General features: G+C 44.1%; 1 protein-coding gene across 1 annotated transcript in view; it reads right to left on the bottom strand.

Moving 5' to 3' along the window:
- The window catches only part of LOC124721524 (muscle calcium channel subunit alpha-1-like), an 857,532-nt gene extending 834,822 nt beyond the window's left edge, over positions 1–22,710 (bottom strand). The window contains exon 1 of the mRNA XM_047246542.1: positions 22,650–22,710. Coding sequence (XP_047102498.1) covers positions 22,650–22,674 — 25 coding nt within the window. The 5' untranslated portion in view covers positions 22,675–22,710. The remainder of the gene's footprint in view (positions 1–22,649) is intronic.
- Between the last annotated feature and the right edge of the window lie 707 nt (positions 22,711–23,417).

Genomic DNA, 23,417 nt, shown 5'->3' with positions numbered 1-23,417 from the left:
AGATAACTTATGTGACAGAATACTCCAGAGAGTCGACTGTGAGAAGCTAAAGAGAAAAAGAAGTCAGGAAAAAATTTACTTCTGTCTGACGTAATAACTATTTGGGTATGGGTAGCTTTTCTCGCGCACTGCCTACTATCCGTGAATGGAATAGGCAGACTTGGAAAAGGTACTTGTTCGTATTCTGACCTTCACCACACTCATTACGGTTTCTTAAGATAGAACTGAGGCGTGTTCCGGTTGCCAACAGCTTAATAGTGGCTCCGTTATCCAAGACCATAATTTCGATGTGTATATCCCTAACTTCCTGCTCCATACGTATGGCATTATTCGCGATGTTGACGTTAGTCTGGAAGTTATGGAGATAGTCCACGACAAGGAGAGAATGTACCCTGTCGCAAGTATCAAACGCTATTCCAGGAAAAATATTTAAGACCCAGAACTAACGGTGCCAATTTCTGTCTGAACGGTAGTTTTTCATTCATAAACTTTACCTTCGCATGGTGCTATCTTGTGGAACCGTGCGTCGCTCCAGCCATCCCTTGCAGAAACTGTGGCCCAAACAGTGCAGAAGCCACACTCGTTGTAGCAGGTGCTGGGGTCTACACCAAGGAATTCATTCACAGCGACGGTTTCAACTTGCTTAAACTACTGTGGCCACTACCCAGTTACAGTTAGGTCATGCACTGTTTCTCCATCAAGAAGAGCTACAACGTGCAAGGGCCTACGCCACGTCGGGAAGGGTAACTGATAACTCACAGCACACTGTTCAGCTGCCCTGCGACAGCCTCCCAGCCCCAAAAGACGCACGTATGTTGCGCTACTGCAGCTCTCGTCTCCAATCGGTCGAATGACCATCTTGGCCATCTACTGCCGGCCACGTTCGTATATTTCCCTCGAAGAGTGGTATGCTTTGGTACAGCAGTTGGTATCTCCTTTCTTATTCTGTGGGGGTTTTAACGCACACAACAGACTATGGGGCTGCGCATTTAATGATAGATTGGGTGCCGGGATTCTGGAGATTCTCGAAGAGTACAATGTCATCGTCATGAAGGATCGTTCCCCTAAATTACTTCCGTTACTGGGTCAGCGATCGTCAGCCAACGACTTTACATTGTGTGTGGCGTCTATTTCCGTGATTCTTGCAAGGACTACTATTCGTTATCCTATGGGGTCTAATCACTACCCTCTTCTTATATCAACGCTCACTCAGACTCCCGTATGCCACCTCACAAACGGAACTTCATGAAGGCGGCTTGGTCCCAGTATGGCGCAATAATGGATGAACTACTTTCAACGGTCCCAACCAGACGAACCCGCAAACAAGGTATCTTATTTTTCCAAATAATCGCAATGTAGCAGCATCGCTTTCTGTCCCACAGAAGAGGAGCACCAGCATACGGTCGGTTCCCTGGTGGTACAAAGAATGTTATCGTCGGGTAGCTCAAAGAACTAGTTTGCAGTCGACTCAAACGGCATAGCACGTGGGAAAACTATATTGCTTACAAACGGACGGATGCAGCTAATAAGCACTTTATCAGGGCCTACAAAAAAGAACATTGGAGAAAATTTTATGAATGTCTTTCCACGAAAACCTCCGTTGGGTGTATCTGGGCAATGGTTTCCTCGCTCAAGCGGAAACCGGTGCCTCCCAAGTGGTTGCAGACTTGGAGAGACAAGATCCCGATATTATCGCACCACCCTCTGCACTGTCAGCACCCACTGACCTCTCCATGACCAATACTCCTAATCATAGTCAGTACTCAAAGGAGTACTGGATACTACCAAATCCATTATTCCATGATCAGTAATTTGTCCTTGTGAGCATCTTCAGTGACATTTGGAACAACAGGAACAGCTGATTGGACGACTCAAATATTGGTGCCAATATCGAAACCTCGGAAGCATTCGGATCGCCCGTGTGACCTGTCGTGATATATGTGTAAGGTATTTGATGGTCTTCTCAAGTTCCGCTCAGAGTGGTGGTTAAAAACCAAGACTTTTTCCCCCACATGCAATATTGCTTTCATAAGGGCAGAAGCACTCTTCACAATATCACATCTCTTGCGATGGACAACGAAAAAACATTCCTGACTAACGGGCACCTGATGGTTTTATGTCTTGTGTTTTTCCAGGGCTTATGACAATATTGTGATAGCCGAGCTCATTAACAAATTCAAACTGCTACACCTCCCGGTATCGCTTTTGTGAATTATCTATGGTTTTCTCGTCTCCCGTACAGTCTGTGACAGTGACCAGGATAACGTGCTATACTGGACTCGCATAGTGTCCCGTGGCCTGTCACAGGGTATGCTACTGCATCTCTCACTATACACTCTTTATGTCGCCGACCAGGTGACTGCTTTGCCCTAACGTGAAAGTTCAAGTACGGACTCACTGTGTCGTCCGAAAAATCTGCAGTGATGATTGATTTTCACCAGAAAACGACGCAATTACATCTGGTCTGAACGTCAGCTTGGCCCGCACAATCTTGCTGCTAAGCTGCTTGATGTCTCTTTCATTGCAAAGTGACGTGGACACATCGTGCTGCATATTTCTTAGACAACGTGAAACAAACTGAATATATATTCAGATACTGGTGGGAAGCGGAACCGACAGTCCTCTTAACTCTGTCTTCAATTATGGCAGCACAGTGTATGGCAACGCGACGAAATCGACTTTGCGTAAATTCTATGTTCTCCATTATTGGGCGCTTCATCTTTTTCTTGGAGCCACGAAATCAATGCTCACCAGCGCACTGTTAGTGTAATCTTCTGCAATTGGCGCTCACCATACATCGGCAGATGCTGTTCGGTAATTTTCTCTTTATTCGGTCTTCCGTATTTGATTGTGCCTGCCTCAAGGCGGTGGTTCAGTATTGGGGGCTCACGCAAGTACCTCACAGATGAAGGACGAACCAAACCCCCTCGATAATTCGAAGCTGCGAGAAATGGCGAAATCTTTTATCGCTGGTCCTACAAGACTCGAAACTCCTTTGCTTTCACTCTCTGTTTGGTACTTCCGTCACCCCAGCCCCGGTGTCGTACTTGCCATCCGATTTCAGAGCGCGAACGAACAATATTCACAACCTGGAGCACTTCCTCACCCGACATTGGCCACAGTATGCTTGAATCTATACGGATGGCTACAAAAGTGAGGCGGGTTTGGGATACGTCTTCAGTCGCTCTAGTGATACATACCAAATGTCTGCACTGCCTCCAGAATGGTCCATCTACACGGCGGAACCACTGGACATCAGGGAGGCTATTTATTATGACACGCAGACTTTTCGGCTCGTATTGATCGTCACGGGCTCCCAAAGTGTGTAGCAGAAACTGTTTGATAAACAGACTAACAGACATCTCTCTGAGACCATAGTAGACTCGCGGCCATTGGGCACTGACGTTCGCTTAGTCTGGATAAATGTGCATCGAGGGATTCCCCGTAATGAAACTGTCAACCGCCTCGCTAAGCATTGTGGAAGGACAGCTCCGCTTTCATACACCAACATTTTGACGTAATCCCTGAACAAAAGGGCAAGAGGTGTGAGATCGGTAAATCGCTCTAGCCGCGGGACAGGGATTCCTCTTCCAATCCGACGACGAGGGTACGTGTTGTTTAGCTGCTCTCGGACATTAACGCCAAGTGGGCTGGTGCAATGTTGTGTTGCAACCACATCCCTTTGCCGACAATAACTGTGGCAGCACATCTCGCAGGAACACCAGCTAACGTAGACCAATCGAACAGGGAGGCAGCAAAGAGAGGAGCCATTAGATCATCTTGGACAATGCCCGCCCATACGCTGACAGAAAATCGTTGCTTGTGGTCACGGATGTGAGTGGAGAGAGCACTGTCCCCTCTCCAGCCGTGGCTGTATAAAACACCATCACGTGTGAATTAGGCCTCATCCGTGAAGAATACAAACTGTAAGAAGTTCAGCACAACAGCACTATGGTGGATAATCCAGTGACAGACGTGAATACGTGGGTCGAACTCCGTTGGTACCAGTGCCTGCACACGTAATTTCTGTTAGGGGTGTAATACCTGTCTAAAAAATGGTTCAAATGGCTCTGAGCACTATGGGACTTAACATCTATGGTCATCAGTCCCCTAGAACTTAGAACTACTTAAACCTAACTAACCTAAGGACATCACACAACACCCAGTCATCACGAGGCAGAGAAAATCCCTGACTCCGCCGAGAATCGAACCCGTGAACCCGGGCGCGGGAAGCGAGAACGCTACCGCACGACAACGAGCTGCGGACAATACCTGTTCCACCAGTACTCTGGAAGTGGGCATTTCACGGGCAAGTTGACGGGTGCTTATTACTGGGTGGTCGGCCACACGATCGAACGCCATCTCCTCAAAGTCTGGTGTTCGGACGTGTCTTTGGCGGGAATCTTGGATGGCACTATGTGGTGTGACCCACCCCGTCTCTCGTAAGTTGGTATCCGTGAAGATAAACTTCTTCCAATTAGGGTGACGCCTGTTGGGGAAAGCGTTCTCTCTCACATTCCCGCTCCTTTATGGGCACTACACATCCTGCCGCACCGTACATTAAATACGTGTCTGCCAATTCTCGTGCCCAGTAAAGTTCCATGTTTGCTTGGCACGCACTGTACACTGTAACACATTTCGCCGTGGGCGCCTCACGAGCTGTCTGATATCACGGACAACTGACACCAGTGATAGTGGTGGACGTGTGGCACAGGTTAATGCGCCGGTGCCATGCACGAGGTCGTCACATGACAAATGTGCTATTAGTTAAGTTGTGTACAGTATGTCTGTTTGGTAGTCAACAGTGAACGCTGTTTATCTCCTGCTGCCTTTTCCAGTGTACAACAGATATCCAGGATCTTGGCGACAGTGCGGCAGAACTGCATGCGCCGCTGCAATACATGCATTGAGACTGGCCGTTGTCGGTTTGAACAATTACTATGAGCAACGTTGTTGTTAAGCGGTGTACGCTTTGAGAGTCACAACACCGTTTTCTATCTCAAAATGATAGATTGTGAGCCCACTATCTCCCGTTTCAATTTGACCCGAAAGGTTTGAGAAACTCCGTATGTAAGTATTATTTGTTTGCGAACTGCTTAAAAGACGCCGGTATCCAGCTCTGACCTATACGTTGTGTGGATCTTGTCCTTCCATAGAACCAGCCCGTTTCGAAAAGTATAGCTTCCGTTTGTGTTTTTACTTTCCATTAAGAACTTCTCTTCGTTGACGTTGCCGAGCTTTCAGTTACAATTTGCTTCTGGAACCAGCCCGGGTGGAACTGTGGGTCGTAATTTTGTGTGTTTTTTTAATTTATATAACGAACTTATCTTCGTAATGCACAGTCTTACCATTGTTATGGTATGAAAATTGCACTGATTTTAACTTCGCGCTGTTGTAACTTCTGCTGGCCGTACGGTGTTCGTCTTTTAGTGTTTTTATTTTACATTAAGAACTTACATATGTATCTTTAACTCTTTTTATTGTTATACTGTGGGAACAGCAATTACGTTAACATGACACTTTATTAACTACTATTAGCTGTATGGCCTTTGATGCCTGAAGCCAGAGATCAATGAATAAATAAAAGAAAGGAAAAAGACGAAGAGCAGAAATGTTAGTATTTACGAGTGCAATCTTTATCTTATAAGAAACTGAACGAATGATTGTTTCTGTATTAAGTAAGTACGTTTAGAGTAGTTAGCTCTAATTGTACTTAACTTTGTATGAACAAAACGTAAGAGCAAAAACGTAAACCTCTTGATCAGCTGAATTTACTGTTGATCCCGAAAAGAAGCTTCCAGGTAATAACAAAACGCTGACGAGAGTTGAAAAGCCTGATTTTATAATGCTTATAAATGCCAGTACTCCTTATTCAACTCTTTGTACTGCTTGTTTGTAGTTACTGTTGGTATTAATAAACGCTGTTGCTTTGCAGTGACACACTAACGTCCGGGGGAAAATCTTTATATCACAAATCCGGAACATGTTTTCTTCACTTTACGAATGTTATTTCTGCTTGCGTTATTCTGGTCTGATTCCAGTCCACGACAAGAATCTGTACTTGTAAACCAGGGATGGGCATACGGCCCGCTAATGGTTTTGTGCAGCCCGCTCAGATAGAATTTTTTTTTTTTTTGTAACAGTTTATACCTTTTCTGTAATGAAACTTAACTAATGCGTGCAGTCATTTTAAAAGGTGCGGCCAGCCGCTAACCTCTGCTTTCAAAAAGTGGCATCCGAGCCAGAGCTATTGTCCACCCTGCTGTAAACTGTTCATTCTTGAGCGTTATAGTATAACTTTTTTATCAGCTGTGTTAACGGTAAAATTTTTTTTATGGGAGGCTTAACACTAAATACAGATTTTTTATATCGTGTGTTACAAGATAGAAAATTATTGATTTTTCTGCAATTCTATAAGCAAAACATGGTAACAGATATGATTTATAGCTAGAAGCTGCAATGTCATTTCCCGTTTGCTACACATGCAGTTCCACCACGGTTTTCTGTGAAGCACATAATCCACTGTGATTATGCAGCATATCACAGATTTAACTGCAGTTTTGTAAAGATACTTATCGGCTTGTCAGTAACTGAAATGCCCAGCATTAACCGACAATCTTGATTGCATCCCGGAGCCACCTTAACAGTAAACACATAGAACTCCCTGACATTTTATTAGTTGAGCAAAACCTTCATATTAAAGGTATTCGTTTTAACGTGAAGGTGTTTTCCAAAAACGCGTTTTAAATTTAGAATAGCTACTTACAAGGGAACCTCCCCATCGCACCCCCCTCAGATTTAGTTATAAGTTGGCACAGTGGATAGGCCTTGAAAAACTGAACACACATCAATCGAGAAAACAGGAAGAAGTTGTGTGGAACTATGAAAAAATGAGCAAAATATATAAACTGAGTAGTCCATGTGCAAGATAAGCAATATCAAGAATAACAAAAACACAGGAGCGTCGTGGTCCCGTAGTTAGTGTGAGTAGCTGCGGAACGAGAGGTCCTTGGTTCAAGTCTTCCCTCGAGTGAAAAGTTTAATTTTTTATTTTCAGTTTATGTGACAAACTATTATGTTTTCATCAGTGTTTTGGGAGTGATTATCACATCCACAAGAAAACCTAAATCGGGCAAGGTAGAAGAATCTTTTTACCCATTCGCCAAGTGTACAAGTTGGGTGGGTCGACAACAAATTCCTGTCATGTGACACACATGCCGTCACCAGTGTCGTATACAATATATCAGACGTGTTTTTCTGTGGAGGAATCGGTTGACCTATGACCTTGCGATCAAATGTTTTCGGTTCCCATTGGAGAGGCACGTCCTTTCGTCTACTAATCGCACGGTTTTACGGTGCGGTCGCAAAACACAGACACAAAACTTATTACAGTGAACAGTGAAGTCAATGAACGAACGGACAGATCATAACTTTGCGAAAATAAAGAAATAAAATTTTTCACTCGAGGGAAGACTTGAACCAAGGACTTCTTGTTCCGCAGCTACTCATGCTAACCACGACGCTCCTGAGGTCACATTCTCCTTGATGTTGCCTATGTTGCACATGGACTACTCTTTCTGTATATTTTGCTTATTTTTTTCATAGTTCCACACAACTTCTTCCTGTTTTCTCGATTAATGTGTGTTCAGTTTTTCAAGGCCTATCCACTGTGCCAACTTATAACTAAATCTGGGGGGGGGGGGGGGGGGGTGCGATGGGGAGGTTCCCTTGTTAGTACACTAGCTCTTACGAAGGGACAGTTTTCGTCGACCGCACAACATTCTTATCATGTGTTAGTACCGCACGGAACGGACAAGTGATATAGTGTTTGTTAACGGTTTTCATTTATAGGCGGCAAGCAGAATGATTTACACCTCACCATCATACCACTTGTAGGTGACATTGAAGGAAATGAATCAGTAAGCAATCACAGCCATCTGGGAATGGAAACATTGTCTGGGACCACTATTGACGAAATAAGTGTATTTATGAAACACGAAATTGGTGACCTTAACTGGATAATTTCATCCTTTCGGTGCAATTACGAAACGTCACAGTGGTCAACAGTATTACGTACAATTTTGCGAAACACTTAAAATACTGCAATACTTCCTCAGAGCGTTTATTTGTGATTCTATCAACAGTTGCGGTATTTACCTTAGGAGACTAGTTTCAAACCTTATAGGTTCATTATCAAGCCTGGCCTACTGAGGCTGCACAGACAGTACCCGATCTTAACAATAAACATCAAACTGGCAACACATGCTTAATAAATGTTTGCAGAACGAATGCTACAATCCACACATGCCTCTTATCGAGCCTTTGTGTGTGCAGCCTCAGTAGGCCAGACATGTAAATGAACCTGTAAAATGGTTCAAATGGCTCTGAGCACTATGGGACTTAACATCTGAGGTTATCAGCCCCCTAAACCTAGAACTACTTAAACCTGAATAACCTAAGGACATCACACACAGCCATGTGCGAGGCAGGATTCGAGCCTGCGACCGTAGCAGCAGCGCGGTTCCGGACTGAAGCGCCTAGAACCGCTCGGCCACAGCGGCCGGCAACGAACCTGTAAAGTTCGAAGCTAGTCGCCTTACATAAATACTGCAACTGTTGACAGAAACATTAATAAAGCCTTTAAGGAATGTAAAAATATTGCTGGTCCCATATCAACAAAATGCTGAAAATGAAGGACCGCAATACTTCGTCTAAGTAAACTGCCACCGAAAGTTTTTTTTTTTTTTTTTTTTTTTTTTTTTTACCAGGAGTATGCAATTGTTACTGAACTCATTACTAATAGGTTCCGTGCAAAAGCTAATTTACAAATTAGAATCATTACCAGTTTGGAACGTAGTGCACAAGAAATGTAAACGCCAGGAGCGATGCACTAAAAACTGAAACCGGCACAGAACTTACAATTCTTCGATCAGTAACTGTAGCGATACGAAGCATCGGCAGTTGCAGTCAGATATAAAAGGGTATGATTTATACGGAGGCAGGCGGAAGCTGAATAGATGTGGCTTATTATAGTATACGAAAAATATACGAGCGATTCGGTCGATAGTGACCACTGTGTATTCTGCCAGTCTGAAGTGGCTGCCGGTCTACCGGTGGAGGGCGACGGGTACTAGCGAAGTAGGTGGCCTCAGAACAGGTAGGCCTACTCCACTTACCCGGGTGCGTCTTGGTGAACTGCGCCGAAATCGTGGGCAGCGTCAAAAGCCAGCCAGGATCCATCAGGGGTGAGTGACGCCGGCTCGGAATAGTCAGGAGAGTGACGCCGTCGGACGACTTGTCTGTCCCATCAAAACGGTCCGGAAATAGCAGCGACGACGACGGCCGAGAGGAGCACTAAAATTACATGGCCACACCTAACCGGCGGCCCGCGCCCGCTGCGCTGCCGCCGCAGCCGCAGCCTCCGCCGGCAGCACCGCCGCCACCGCGCAAAATCGAAGCGGCCGGGGATGCAGCCAGAGGGCGCTATAAACACCACCACGTGCGCAGGGTTAACGACCTCGTTTTACAGACCGAGACTCGAACCGGCGCCGAGGATAACGATCAGCGCGCCGTGGCCGCCGCGTCTCCGCGGGAAGTCGGTCAGCGCGCCACCGTAATGATCTGGGCCGGCAGTGCGCCGTCGCGCGTTCCTGACCCCACGCACGACGCGCGACGCGCGACGCGCGCGCCCTTTGCTACGAGCGAGCCCGCCTTCAAAGAGAGCGCCCACAGGCGTACAGTTCGCGCGCTCTCGTAACTCGACGCCGGGACGTAGCTTCTCGTCGCAGCGCGAATACGAATAACTGAATTCGAATCTGCACACGCTATTTTAACGTTCTGTATCTCGACCGGTTTTACACGTCAACGCTATAGGATAATTTTGTCGTTCGTCTAACCGCTTTTTCTCGGGAACGGGTAGAGGTATCGAGTTCAAATTTGTCACACAGGGTACAGCGATACTATTCCACTCGTTTCAACTGTAAGCCCTATAAAATATGACACGAAACTTTAAAAAAAATTGTCAATGTGATACACTTACGGTACGTTAATTGTGAATGCATTTGAGTATATAAAATGTCGAAATTCGTTTACATGAACGAAGTATTAACCTGTTGACTTACTAGTATTTTTCTCCATAATCGACCCTATACTTATTATTTAAATTTACCAAAGTTGGCATATTTTGTGTTACACACTTTTATCAACATTACGTAATTTTTCTGACACGAATGCTTTATAAATCTATCGCACTATTTTTTGAAGTGATGACGAATGAAGGTAATACTGTCTTAAAAGTTTTTATTGCTGTACTGTATCCGAAAAAATACAGACATGTGCAACGCCAGTTTTCTTCTTCCTTATTTTGCACACTACACAATTTATGTAGGATATTTTCTTGATGGTTGATGGAACTAGGGGGGGGGGGGGGGCTAAACCCAACAGAACCTCAAAAGGATTGCTTGTAACTCGAAAAATTTCGAAAGAAATCTAGTTTGTTATCCAAAATATCTCTATTTCTCAGTTCACCAGTGGTATGTAACATGTCATGCCACCTATTAACGGAGAAGAACAAACACTAAGAAGAAGCTACAGCTGCTCGGCCTGTCTCACAGCCGGCAATGTAGCGAAGGGCTTGAAACTTGCGGCCGGTCGTGAGCAGTCTGTACAAGCCAATGGATTAAACAAACATCTGAAGAAGGCAGAAATGATAATTTATAAAAATGGTGGGGCTGTTCGCTGAGTCAAGAGGCCATTCCATCCAGTGTATTTCAGTGTCAAAATCACAAGCATTTACCACTAGTGAACATGTCGCGTCCTTTTGCAGCCACACACGCTTCGTGAAGCTATGTCGCACATTGCTGACACTTGATCGAGAGGAGCTGCCTGTAACGCTTGTTACTGCTTCTTTCATATCTTCCTCGGACCATGAAGCACTTGGATTTTTCCTTTTGTGAGTACAGACCGTTTCAAAAGAGACCAGGAAAACGCGTTCTGTAGAATTTCGCAGTGAAACTGTTAAACTAATAATCTGACTGAGCCCCAAGTGTACGGTGAGAAATAGCGCCATGTGCAGACGTTTCGAAAGACTCGGCAGATCAGACCTTTGTGGAAAAAGCCAGCAATAATTGTTTGTACACGCGCTGCACAACCTCTGTTCTTATACAAGTAACAATAAGAGTTTAAAATCTCACGTCATTGCGCACGGTACACCTTAATTTGTTAGGTTGTATTCCTTAACTATGGCAATAATCTATCACAATTCGCTTATCTCTAGTGTTTGTTCTCCTGTCCTGTTAATAATGTAACAGGAAACACCCTTACTACGACGACATGCGGCGACGCAGAGAAACTGGCTCGCACTGAAGGCAAACCGATCTCGACTCTGTGAAGAACTAGCGCTCTGTTGCAACATACTTATTCCAGGCGGATTAGCCCCGAGAACGGAATATGTATCCTACTACGGTCAACAGTCCCTTGGCGGTGTAAATAATTTAAGCTTCTTAGTCAATGCGATCGGAAGATATGACCACATCTGTCACACATTTTGAGAATCAGAAACTCATCAAAATCTACAGATAAACAATCAATATACATGTTCGGCTTTGTGGTTTGGCTTTGAAGCGGGTGCCTGGAAGCCGAGATGTCTTAGGATCGAATCTCAGTCGGATCACAAATTTTGAGTCCTCGCGAACAATTTTATAGGCAGGGCATCCACAGCTAAAACAATTATACATAATGAAAGGAACACTCAAACAAGTTAAAACTTATTGATGCGCTGAAATGCTGGTACAGTTGATTGAGAGTCCAATTTGCCGCGTTAACTCTTTTACGTACTCTCTCAGAGACTGGTAGAGTTTCGTACCACGCATGTACATCCTCAGGTATATTTCAGGTCTAATGTCCCATTTTATCTAAACGATTTAAGATCTAATGTCTCACTTTATCTAAACGGCTTAATGCATGTTCCAAGGTGGAATGAGGAGGACTAACTGCTGCAGCCACCAACGCTATTTAAAATTAATAAAGCCAGTTTGAATACCGTCGGTAGTTCCATCAGCACTTTAGAATACGCATTAAGCCATTTAGATAAAATGGGACATTAGACCTTAAATACACTTGAGGATGTACGTGAATAGTACGAAACCGGTTGGGCCAGTTTCTGAGCTACTACGAAAGAACAGCTAACGAGGCACACTGGACTCTCAATCAATTGTATCAGCATTTCAGCGACTCAGTATATTTTAATTTGTTTAAGCGTTCCTTTCAGCATGCATCTTTCAGTCTTCTTTTTAACCTATCCTTCATTTCTCGACGATTTGAGGAGTCGCCAGAAACAACATGTGGTTCCGGATTCCACATCAAACTATACGTCCTTTTTCCCCAATTGGAAAATTGCGACCGTGGTAGGCTAGGGTCACGCACGTCGACGAGGTGGAAGACGCGCTCTAGGCCATTGTGCCACACCAAATTGTTCTTACCTTTGTACGGAACCCTCACAGCGAGAAACCCTCTCGCATTTGTCCGGTTTTTCTTTATCTGTCGTATTATTGTACAGTTTCAGTCTTGTACCATTCTCGAGTATCCTGATAAACGAAATCAACAGAATGAAATGAAATGATCGTATGGCATCGCTGTCCAGGATGCCCCATCCGGTAAGTTCGGCCGCCGAATGAGAGTTTTATTGCAGTCGACGCAACATTGGGCGACTCGTGTGCCGGTGATGAGGATGAAATGAAGATGAGGACAACACAACACCCAGTCCACAAGAGGAGAAAATCTCCAACGCGGCCGGGAATCGAACCCGGGCCCACTGCATGGGAGGCGAGCACTTTACCATCCAGCTAAGCAGGCGGACGAAATCAACAGAAATTCGGTGTAAGAATTACGGGGCCGCAAATGTCGGGAAATACCCCAAAGGTGGATGGCAATTGTTGAACATGTGATGTCTCCAGGTGACTTACCTCGCCGCACGTTCCTACGCGCGCGACTTAAGCACATAGTGCTTTGGATTCGAGTCTTACATGTGGCAGGCAGTATTTTTTTGCAGTGCGTCAGACGCTATGTATTTACACTGAGGTAAGATTTACTATTTACCGATCTCGCGGCCTCCACTTTTTTATTGCGAAGTACAGTACACCCAAAACCTTTGGTATTGCGTCGTAAGTAACTAAGTATACACTTCCAACCCCTGTAGCTACCTGTACGTGACCTAGGCTTTTTTTACTGAATAAAGTCAGTAAACAAAACATGAAGGGACAAACGGAAAGAAACACAAAATAAGAACAGGTTTTGTTCGTCTACACCGAGGACAATCATTTTGTAACATATATCACGTTCACAAAAAAGAAGCCTAGGGCAGCGATGCGCAGCCCTGCCCCCTATCGGCGAGGGTAGCACCGACAAGCCCAACCGCTGCACGTATGGCGATGTACGTCAGCTGGTGACGTCACACGTTCAACATTTGTCATCCACTTTATAGGTATTTCCCGACATTTGCAGCCTCATGTGTCATATAAAATCACTTGTCTCAGCGTCATCTACCTCATTTCGGGACTTTTTAAACGTTAATAAGAATTAAACCGAGCGAGGTGGCGCAGTCGTTAGCATAGTGGACTCGCATTCGGGAGGACGACGGTTCAAACCCACGTCCGACCATCCTGATTTAGGTTTTCCGTGATTTTCCTAAATCGTTTCAGGCAAATGTCGGGATGGTTCCTTTGAAAGGGCACTGCCAATTTCCTTCCCCATTCTTCCCTAATCCGAGCTTGTGCTCCGTCTCTAATGACCCCATTGCAGACGGACGTTAAACGCTAATCTCCTACTCCTGCATCACTACAAGAACCGTCCGTGCCACGGCTGCATTTAGTGATATTTTCGGAGTATTTTGGGATAAATGCCTCTTGGTCTCTGGTGGATCGTTACGATCACTGAATGCTTCAAAGCCTTGACATTATTACCGGCACCATTATTAAATACTCACGTTTTTGTTTACTTTTCTGGAATTTGTGTATAAATTGCCGTAATTCTAGGTTATTTATGACCCGGTTATATCAGCAGCAACGAACTGTATACAAAGTGCTCCCCAATTCCCAAATGTAATGAAGCTTAATGTCCATTCCATAAAAGTAACAGCGTGTTCATTAGATTTTATTGCGGGAACAAATCTCCACCACTTCGTGATTATTATTTCCCCTTAAGTCATTCTGCTCGAACCCCGTCCGTGCCTGGTCTCTGTACTGTAGACAAATTCGTTAGCATAGACTTTCAAAAGTGATGTATTTGTGTGAAAGTTCGTATAAAGCGTTTTTGAGTTTCGTGCTAGACCTTTTTTTTGAAATAATTATCTTAAGGGTAGGAAATCTTTTTTAAGATAGGGTATAGTTTTACGAGGGGCCGAAAACGAATGTGACATCTGCGTCAGACGAATCACCTTAGAGATGATTTTACATCGATTGAAGTCTGCTAAATATTCTGCTGTTAATTCGTTTTCTTACCCCTATTTTATCTTTGAATCTGTAGTACAATGAAAATATCTGTACAATTGTGCAGATATCGACGTTATGTGTTGGGCGTCTTGTTTGGAAACAAACTTGTTCGTTTCACTAGCAGCATTACCCGACCACAATGTTATTGTACTTGGCCTCCCGTGCCCGTTGTCGATAACACGTGGGCACGTTACAGCAATGAAGTATAGCGGCTACTAAGAAAAACATAACGCATTGTGAATGATTGCAAGACAGTTGTGCTAATACCAACAGATGGTTCAGCGTGTCCTCGTGAAATAATCACGATAAGCCGCCTGAAGAACCGTCTCCTCCCAGGTGCAATAATATTGTGGTCGACTAATATCTACTGTCGACAACTGTCATGCCCACTTTTTACTCTTCGTCATTTTGCTTGCCTTCGGTACGACTTGGTTCCGTTTCGGATCCGTTTTTCCGGTAGTGTTAGTTCTACGTTAACAGTAATACGCAACAGTGCCAACAGGTTCATTTGATGAAGCGTCGGCCGATGTGAATATCTCGAGTTCACTAACGGCAGTGGGAAAGTACGATAGTGCAGTGCCTGTGTTATTGTGAATTAAAAACTCCTCCCGCACAGGCCATGAAGGCCCAAAGGTTCAGACTGGCCGCCGTGTCATCCTCAACCCCACAAGCGTCTCTGGATGCGGATATGGAGGGGCATGTGGTCAGCACACCGCTCTCCCGGCCGTAGGTCAGTTTCCGAGACAGGAGCCGCTACTTCTCAATCGAGTAGCTCCTCAGTTTGCCTCACAATGGCTGAATGCACCCCTTTTGCCAACAGCGCGCTCGGCAGACCGGATGGTCACCCATCCAAGTGCTAACCCAGCCCGAGATTGCTTAACTTCGGTGATCTGACGGGAACCGGTGTTACCACTGGGGCAAGGCCGTTGGTTGTGTTATTGAGAATTACGATGCAAAATTCCTTTGAACATGCATGCATGTCGAATGGTGTAAGTATAATACCTGACCTGTACGGGAATTTACATAATGGATGTACGAGTACAGGATGTAGACGGATGGTTGACGACTTGTCTGGCTGTGTGTCGTGCTCGGATAGCCAAATGGTAAGAAGACCGCTCGCGATAAGCGGAATATTCGAGTTGGAGTCCCGGGCCGGCATGAATTTTCACTGTTGTCATTCCATTATACAGCTGATGGCTGTCTATATTTGCAATTGCGAATACATTCAATGCCGTGGAAAAGCGATTTTACTGTTCCGGCGGTGACAGAAACTACATTACAGTACCTTTGCAGCGTCGGATAGGCACCTGCGACAAAGAGTTTTATGTTGTGCGTTTTGGTGATTGCAGATTACAGGCTTCTTCACTCTTGTGACGGAATTCTTATAGAGAGAAGGGTAATTCAGGTAACAGACGGAATAGACTCTTATTCTGAAACAATGAGAAAATTTCCCTGACACACTCCTAAATTTTGTCAGTGGATTCCGGACTCGCCCTGTAGATGATATATTGTATATTTGCAGCCAAGTAAAGAGCAAACATTTGTCACATGAATAACCGAGTTTTGTCCACTGTAGACTAAGGGATTGGGTGACTGTACTGGAATGTAGGTTGTACTGAAATCACCACAAATGGTTCAAATGGCTCTGAGCACTAGGGACTTAACAACTGAGGTCATCAGTCCCCTATAACTTAGAACTACTTAAACCTAACTAACCTAAGGACATCACACACATCCATGCCCGAGACGGGACTCGAACCTGCGACCGTAGTGGTCGCGCGATTCCTGACTGAAGCGCCGAGAATCGCTCAGCCACTTCGGCCAGCCAAATCACTACAAGCAACAAAATTTGTTTAAATCGTGACAATGTTTGGGCACTTTCCCTTCAGATTTTGATAATTTATATTCTGCATGAAAGTTTCATTTGAATAATGCACAATTTGATTACTGTACACGCTCGTTTGTCTTGGTAAGCTGCTAGACTCAGTTATAGATGGCGCAGTTAAACACAAGCTCCACATCTCTGTAAAAGTGCAGGAGCTATATTATACTAGAGTGACGGAGTGTTTTATAATTTTATAAATAAGCAGTACAACGTATTACTTCGTAAGTGTTGCATTATAGCCTACAACGCTGTTCGACCAATAAATTTTACCTCAGAAGGAACTTAAATTTGTGCCACTTGTTCGTCACTACAGTATAATGAATAGTAGGAATAGTAGGAATTCTTACACTAATGTGATTTATACAGAACGTCAGTTGGCCACTTTTATTCGAAACTAGTAGCTAACCACGCTAATTAACACTATTTTGGAGCCCAAGTGTACATCATTCACCTGAAACATTCTCACAGGAGTTAAACTACAAAAAGACACACTGAAACGGGTTATGGCTTAAAGAAATAAAGTTAACACAACACAAAGACTAGATGCTGCTACTTGAATACAGTTTGTCGTCCATACGGGTTTCGTTTCGTTTGTTTTCGTATCCTTTTATGTGGCTTATAATATATGACTAGAACTAATGCAGACAATACATATGAAGAAAATTATCCTCTCTTTGACATTATATTCTGCTTTTATGCTGAAAACAACCTTTGGTGAACACGTTTCGTGATTTGTTAGATCATCATCATTTTACTTGCGATTGCCTGGAATCGTTTCTTACATTCGTATTGCACTGAAACAGGCTAAACGTGTTACGGGTCATTGAGGATGCTTAGAACATAATTAAAGAATCATGAGGATAATATTCAAGTGTTTGAATTAGCCACAAAGACTGATATCATAAAAAAGAGACTTCCCTATAGATTTTAGCATGTGCGGTACGGACAGTAAAAATACGAAATGATGTTAGGTATTCTGTTAAAATAAAGAGTCATTACTCTTCCCCTTCAGGACGATGGTAATTCTTCATTTACACACCGGCTACTGAATGTTTCATGGATGGAGAATGAAATCGGCCGTGCCCTTTCAAAGGAACCATCCCCGCATTTGTTTGAAGAGATTTAGTGTAATCACGGGAAACCAAAATTAGCATGTAATCGGACAGGGATCTGAACCACCGTCCTCCCGAATGCGAGTCCAGTGTCTAACCACTGCGGTGAAAGTGGAAAGAGAGGAGAGCTTGATGGAATCGATTCATTATGTGGGCCGCTGGAAAGCTGTTCTCGTTGGAATTATTATTAATCTAGGAAATTAAAGTTTCGTTTAAGAACATTAGGGGTTGTAAACGCAATGTTTACAAACTAATATATACAGCCGCTAGCAAGTAAACTTACGGATGAATGATAAAACAAGCAAATTGGGCAGGATTGAAGCCTTCTACTGTTTCTCTAAATAAATGTTGTCCTGATCTGCGGTTAGAATAGTGTGAGAATATTGTTGCTTTGTTATAAAGTTTGATGATTACAGAGATTTTTTTCATTTACGCAAAGAAGAAAATTTCTTGGTGGTCGTAAGATGTTACTAGCTATAGACATACTTGAATCGATCTGACAGCTGCAAGCACAATCACTTTTGTTGCCAGAAACTAACGTTATATATACAAGTTAGCTGTAACGATAGATCGACACTGTCTGTAAATGATACAAAGTAACACGACATTCTCGTACTTCTTTTACTATTCTGCGCAAGAGTTGTGTTTAGAGTACACGTTGGAGTACTATAACCAAATAGTTTCATTCGGTTATATCCTGAGTAGATGACCCGTTGTATTTAAACATGGTTCTATTATTATTATTATTATTATTATTATTGTTGTTGTTGTTGTTGTTGTTGTTAGATGGGTTAGGAAATGGCTCTGAGCACTATGGCACTTAACAGCTGTGGTCATCAGTCCCCTAGAACTTAGAACTACTTAAACCTAACTAACCTAAGGACATCACACACATCCATGCCCGAGGCAGGATTCGAACCTGCGACCGTAGCAGTCGCACGGTTCCGGACTGCGCGCCTAGAACCGCGAGACCACCGCGGCCGGCATGGGTTAGGAGTCTGACACCCTTTGCACATTATCCAGCAGACTGACTGAAGTCTACCACAGCAGCACACGAAATTTCAAGCAGTAATTTGTACCTCCGACCACGTTAAAAAAACGCAGGACCTACCACGTGAAGAAACTGCGAGCCCCTAACACTTTCCATTTGGAATTATAACATGGCACTCTGTATGCCTCTACTCGTTCATTATTTATTCTTACCACAACGTCACATAACTTACGTGGAAGATATAATAAAGCTCGAAGGGTGGATATAATGTGTCTGATAACACAGAGTCTTGGAATTTTACGAGTTACTTCCCGCGCGATGAAGGATGGAGACTGCACCTCTTTCTCTAGCCTTTGTTGAAAGTCAACGCAAACAATAATCGCGCATTAAAACCTAGTTATAATGTGAGTTTCTTCTCTGAAAACCTGAATAGCTCAACAGTAATCCATAACGATCTATGCGATCGTGCATTATTTAGCAACGTCACTGCAAATAAAATCGCCCACTAACTTCTGCTCATTGGGAGTGCAGCGAGAAACGACTAAAGGTTGTTGATAAGATAGAACGTGACACACAAACTGACAGCATCAGCCATCCTATCACAACTGAAGAAATCGCGGAACCCGAGGTCTGAAAGATAGCAAAGCTGTTGGGATAGACAACGCACGTGTAGAACTGCTAAAAGGGCTTGGTGAAAGAGACATCGACTGGCTGCGCCAAACGTCCAACAATTGCCTAGAAACGTTTAACACTCCGAAGCTCTCCAGACAAGCTTAAATAACCCTTACAATAAAGCCCGGAAACTCACCAGACGATTCGAAAAATTTTCAGCCAATATTTTTGCTCTGCCCTTTATTGAAGCTGCTCTAGTGAGCCAGCCCACTCAATTCACCGAAGATAAGCCCATTAGAGAGTAAGCCGGTTTCCGACCTGGGTGATCTTGCGTAGAGCGTTTTGAATCTTACGCAGCATACTGAGGAAGGCTTCGAGAAAGGTCTCGTCATCGGTGCTGCCTTTGTTGATCTGATTGCGGTGTACGACACAATAAACATTGAGAAATTTCTCCCAAAAGCATAAAACTCTACTACAAAGAAAAAAAAACAATTTTCAGTTTTTTAAATCAATACAGGGAGTGGTAGTTTGTTTAACGTCGAAGATGTCTGTCAGTATCTTTCCAAGAATTCTTTTTTTACACAAGATAGCTTTAGCACTTTATTTGCATGTAATAATGGTTATTGCTTACGCATATTAAATGCTTTAAATACTTCTTGATTATCTGTAAGTATCATTCGAATAATTCGTGCTTCCCTTGTTGTGTTAAGTATCTGGGAAGGGTTAGGGAATACTGTGTGTCGCCAACCATATTGCGACAAGAAACGGTTGGGACTGCATAACGTTAATGCCATCGATCGTTAATATTTTGAACAACACAACTTGCAAGAGCCTGAGAAGAAACATGTGGAATACAAGTTGTGAAAAATCTTTTTGTGGGTGGGAGGACGTGCGGCAGTACAAATTAAATACACCTTCAATATTACGAGACTTTCGTAGTAGTCTCCGCCAGTCGTAAAATTTATTTTCGCCATCGTCACAAAATTGCTGAACGATTGGCGTTACTTTCATGATGTTGGCTCATAAGGGACGAATACACTTCTCAAAATATTAACTGATATGTGTACACCGGAATGAATTATAGTTCTTGGTTTGAAAGCGACGAGAGGCGCGGGAGTTACCTAACTGTGGATTTACCACCTTATATTTGCGCAGTTAGAAAACGTAAGATGCAGATAAAATGAGACTAAATCCCGCTTACTCTTTCAGAGAACAGCATATCCGTGTCATGCATCAAATTTGCAATTAACAACTTTTTTGCTACTTTCATTAACACGCGATACGCGCAATTGTTTGCGTTTACATAACATTTCTAACGAAAGTCTTACCACCATTACCCACCTCTACGACCTGAAACCTGCTTGGATTGCAGCCTACAACATTCTGATAGCACAAAACTGTGGCTGGACGAAGTGTCGGTGCGACTGCTCCAGTTGCCAAGCTGCGTTTGTTATTGTTTGATCAGCATTGTGGTTAATGTCAGTTTTTCCCTCAATGCTGTATTTCCGGTTGAATTGAGGTCGCTAATGGAGGGGCAAAACGTTTGGATTTAGTGAGAGTAAACAGTATTCGGCGAAGAGTATTTCAGCAACGTTTACACATGTTTGTTGTGTAGTATATGACGGATCAGATGTAAAGTAATTTGAAAGTAAGGACTGCATTCACACAGGTGAGCGTTGGGAAACACATGATAAGTACTGAAGTTTTCAGGCAAGTGTATCCGGCGCTCTCCCAGCCAAGAATATGAGCAGCCAGACTTCACAACGCCACTCACTTCAATGGTATTTTAATTTATTGGGGAATTCTAACTGTAACGGCAAACAAACCTGCTTTGATGTAACCAAGACTGCCCCTAATGCGCGTTCGAGCGATTAGAAAGTAAATAACTATCACCAACAGAATCTCAGATGCGTAAAAATAACGAATGTGAAATAAAGAAAATGTTTTCCTGTACCGTTACCATAACGTGGCTACAACTGCGAACTTTTACATCATGCGGTTCGATAACAAGGATTGACGAACGCCAAAAAATCGAGGCTCATATATTTAAAATGTTACTCATAATAGATTTTCGATTACGTTGATGCACGACAACTTACAGATGTTAAGCCGACTCTACATTCTTAAGCTATTATAGCAATATTCCATGTTCGTATGTTTTGCGTGAAACTGCATTACGAAACAGGATGTCCAGAAAGAGCTAACCATCACTCCCAAAAATATGGCATTTTTGGAAACGGCGTAAGTTTTACATTTTGCTAGTGTTTGGCGAGTGCATCGTATATTACGTGTTTCTTTGACATGTCTTGTAATATTACTAACTTCGTACCAAAGCACAGTTTGTAAATGTGCAATATGTGGCGAGTTCTTCCACGTTTCGCAATACAAAAACAGTAGTTGCCGAAGAGTTAGTAATATATAAAAAAATTCCTACTTTTAAAGAAAATTTGAATTGTATTCTCAAACTAAAACGCGCCAAGTACGAATAGCAGGATTAGTTACAGCAATATATCCCTTTGAAATCGAACATTGTAGTCCAAAGACGTCTCTAATCGGATTTTATGCGAGCACAATAATTTAAAGCGACGCCAAGCACGAGTCATATAAAAAGATGTAAATAAGCGGGAAAGCAATCTCAGGTGGCATGCTGGTTATTACGTATGTCGGAAGACTCAAAAGAAAACTAATAAAATGCTTTGCCAAGACGCATAGCGAAGTTTTACAGGTGCTGTGACGAATTAACAGATTCTCGTTACAGAGAGGCAGCGAACACAACAATTTTATTCATATTGGCTGAAGAACTAGGTGTCTGCTTCGAATCGTAACAAAGAAAATAAGAACTTAAAAAAATGTACATAGCAATCTGTTACGTTTCCTCATACGAATGACTCGTTTTGTCGTAATTATTTGCGGGCCTAGGTCCATCTTAACACAAGAGAATATATACTTTGTATCAATATTAGTCGCTCTGCCTGTTCCATTGGCGTATGGGGCGACGGAAGAGTGAGTTTTTTGAATGACAATTGTCGCACTGACTATAGCAGATTGGATTAGTACATTTAAAAAAAATACGATAATTCAAAAAAATTATTTGCGTTGCGCGCCCCGTTGCAACTAAAATATGAAGAAAATGAGTTGCGTGCCTATTAAAGCATCCAAGTCTCCCTCGTATTTCATATTTCGTGTGGGTAAGTTTCACAGCACAGGGAAAAGTACGTAAGAGATGGATGAGAAATTTACGGTCCTATCTGATGACGGACTTCAGCTTGAAATTATTTACTGCTTAATCGAACGTTCATTTCACGAAATTTGAATCTGATATAGAATTTCGTTCCGCTTCTTCGATAGAGAAAGGAAGTGCGGCTTTTGTCGGAGCCGGTGGTCGACGGCGGTGGCGGGAAGACAGCGACCCGACGGCAACGGCCAGCGGGCAGCGGGCAGCGGCGCGCAGGTCACGCCGGCGCAGCGGGTGCGCGCGGGACACCTTCCTACCCTCCAGACACCGCCGTCGGAAGGGGCGCGCAGGCAGCGGGTAGCGTGCCGCCAGAAGCCGGAGGACTCACCTGGGGAATGGAAGGCGGCGTCCATGGCGGTAGCACGAGTCCGCTACTACCTCGTCTCATGTTCGTGCATGACTGGTGTTCTTTGGCGGTGGCGGAGCGCGCCGGTCGCCGGCCGGCGGGCGGCCACACCCACCGTGCGCGCGCAGCCGCCGGCCGCGCAGACGGGAGGCGCGTGGTGCGGCGCCGGGTCCGCCGCTGCCGCTGCTCCTCCGCGGCTGCCGGCCTCCTATATCGACACGCTCGCCACCCGCCACACAGATCCTACCGGGATCCCACAGGATAGCCAATGCTCCGAACGGCTCCCCCGATCGATAAGCTGACCCCCTAATGCGAGGGCAATGGAGGCGCTCCCGCGGGAATCGTCCATCTCCTGCGCCTCTGCTCCGGAGCTGAGGTACGGGACACTTCCGGAGTCAGAGTGGACAGCTAATACGAGGGCGAACTCTCAATATCTCGGCCCGCAGCTCACAAACGCGTTTTACTAAGTAGTCACCTTTTTGGTCAACATCTCAGAGTTCTTTTTTTCCCCCCAGTGACGAAAGACGTAATGAGTAGCATCCCTAACAATATCAGTAGCAATCCTTCGTAACTTAGTATACAGACAAGATGTAGTACGTAGAACTTATACCGACGAGACAAAAATTGTGGGATATTGTGTCGGACCACCTCCTGCCCAGCAACTCGACATCGCGTGGACTGCAACGAGTCAAAGTCCTCTGCAGAAGTATAGATTCGTGCTGCCTCTATAGCCGTCCGTAACTGCGCGAG

This window comes from Schistocerca piceifrons, chromosome X (assembly GCF_021461385.2).
Source record: "Schistocerca piceifrons isolate TAMUIC-IGC-003096 chromosome X, iqSchPice1.1, whole genome shotgun sequence".
Taxonomy (NCBI): Eukaryota; Metazoa; Arthropoda; class Insecta; order Orthoptera; family Acrididae; genus Schistocerca; species Schistocerca piceifrons.
This window is presented reverse-complemented; position numbering and strand designations above follow the sequence as displayed.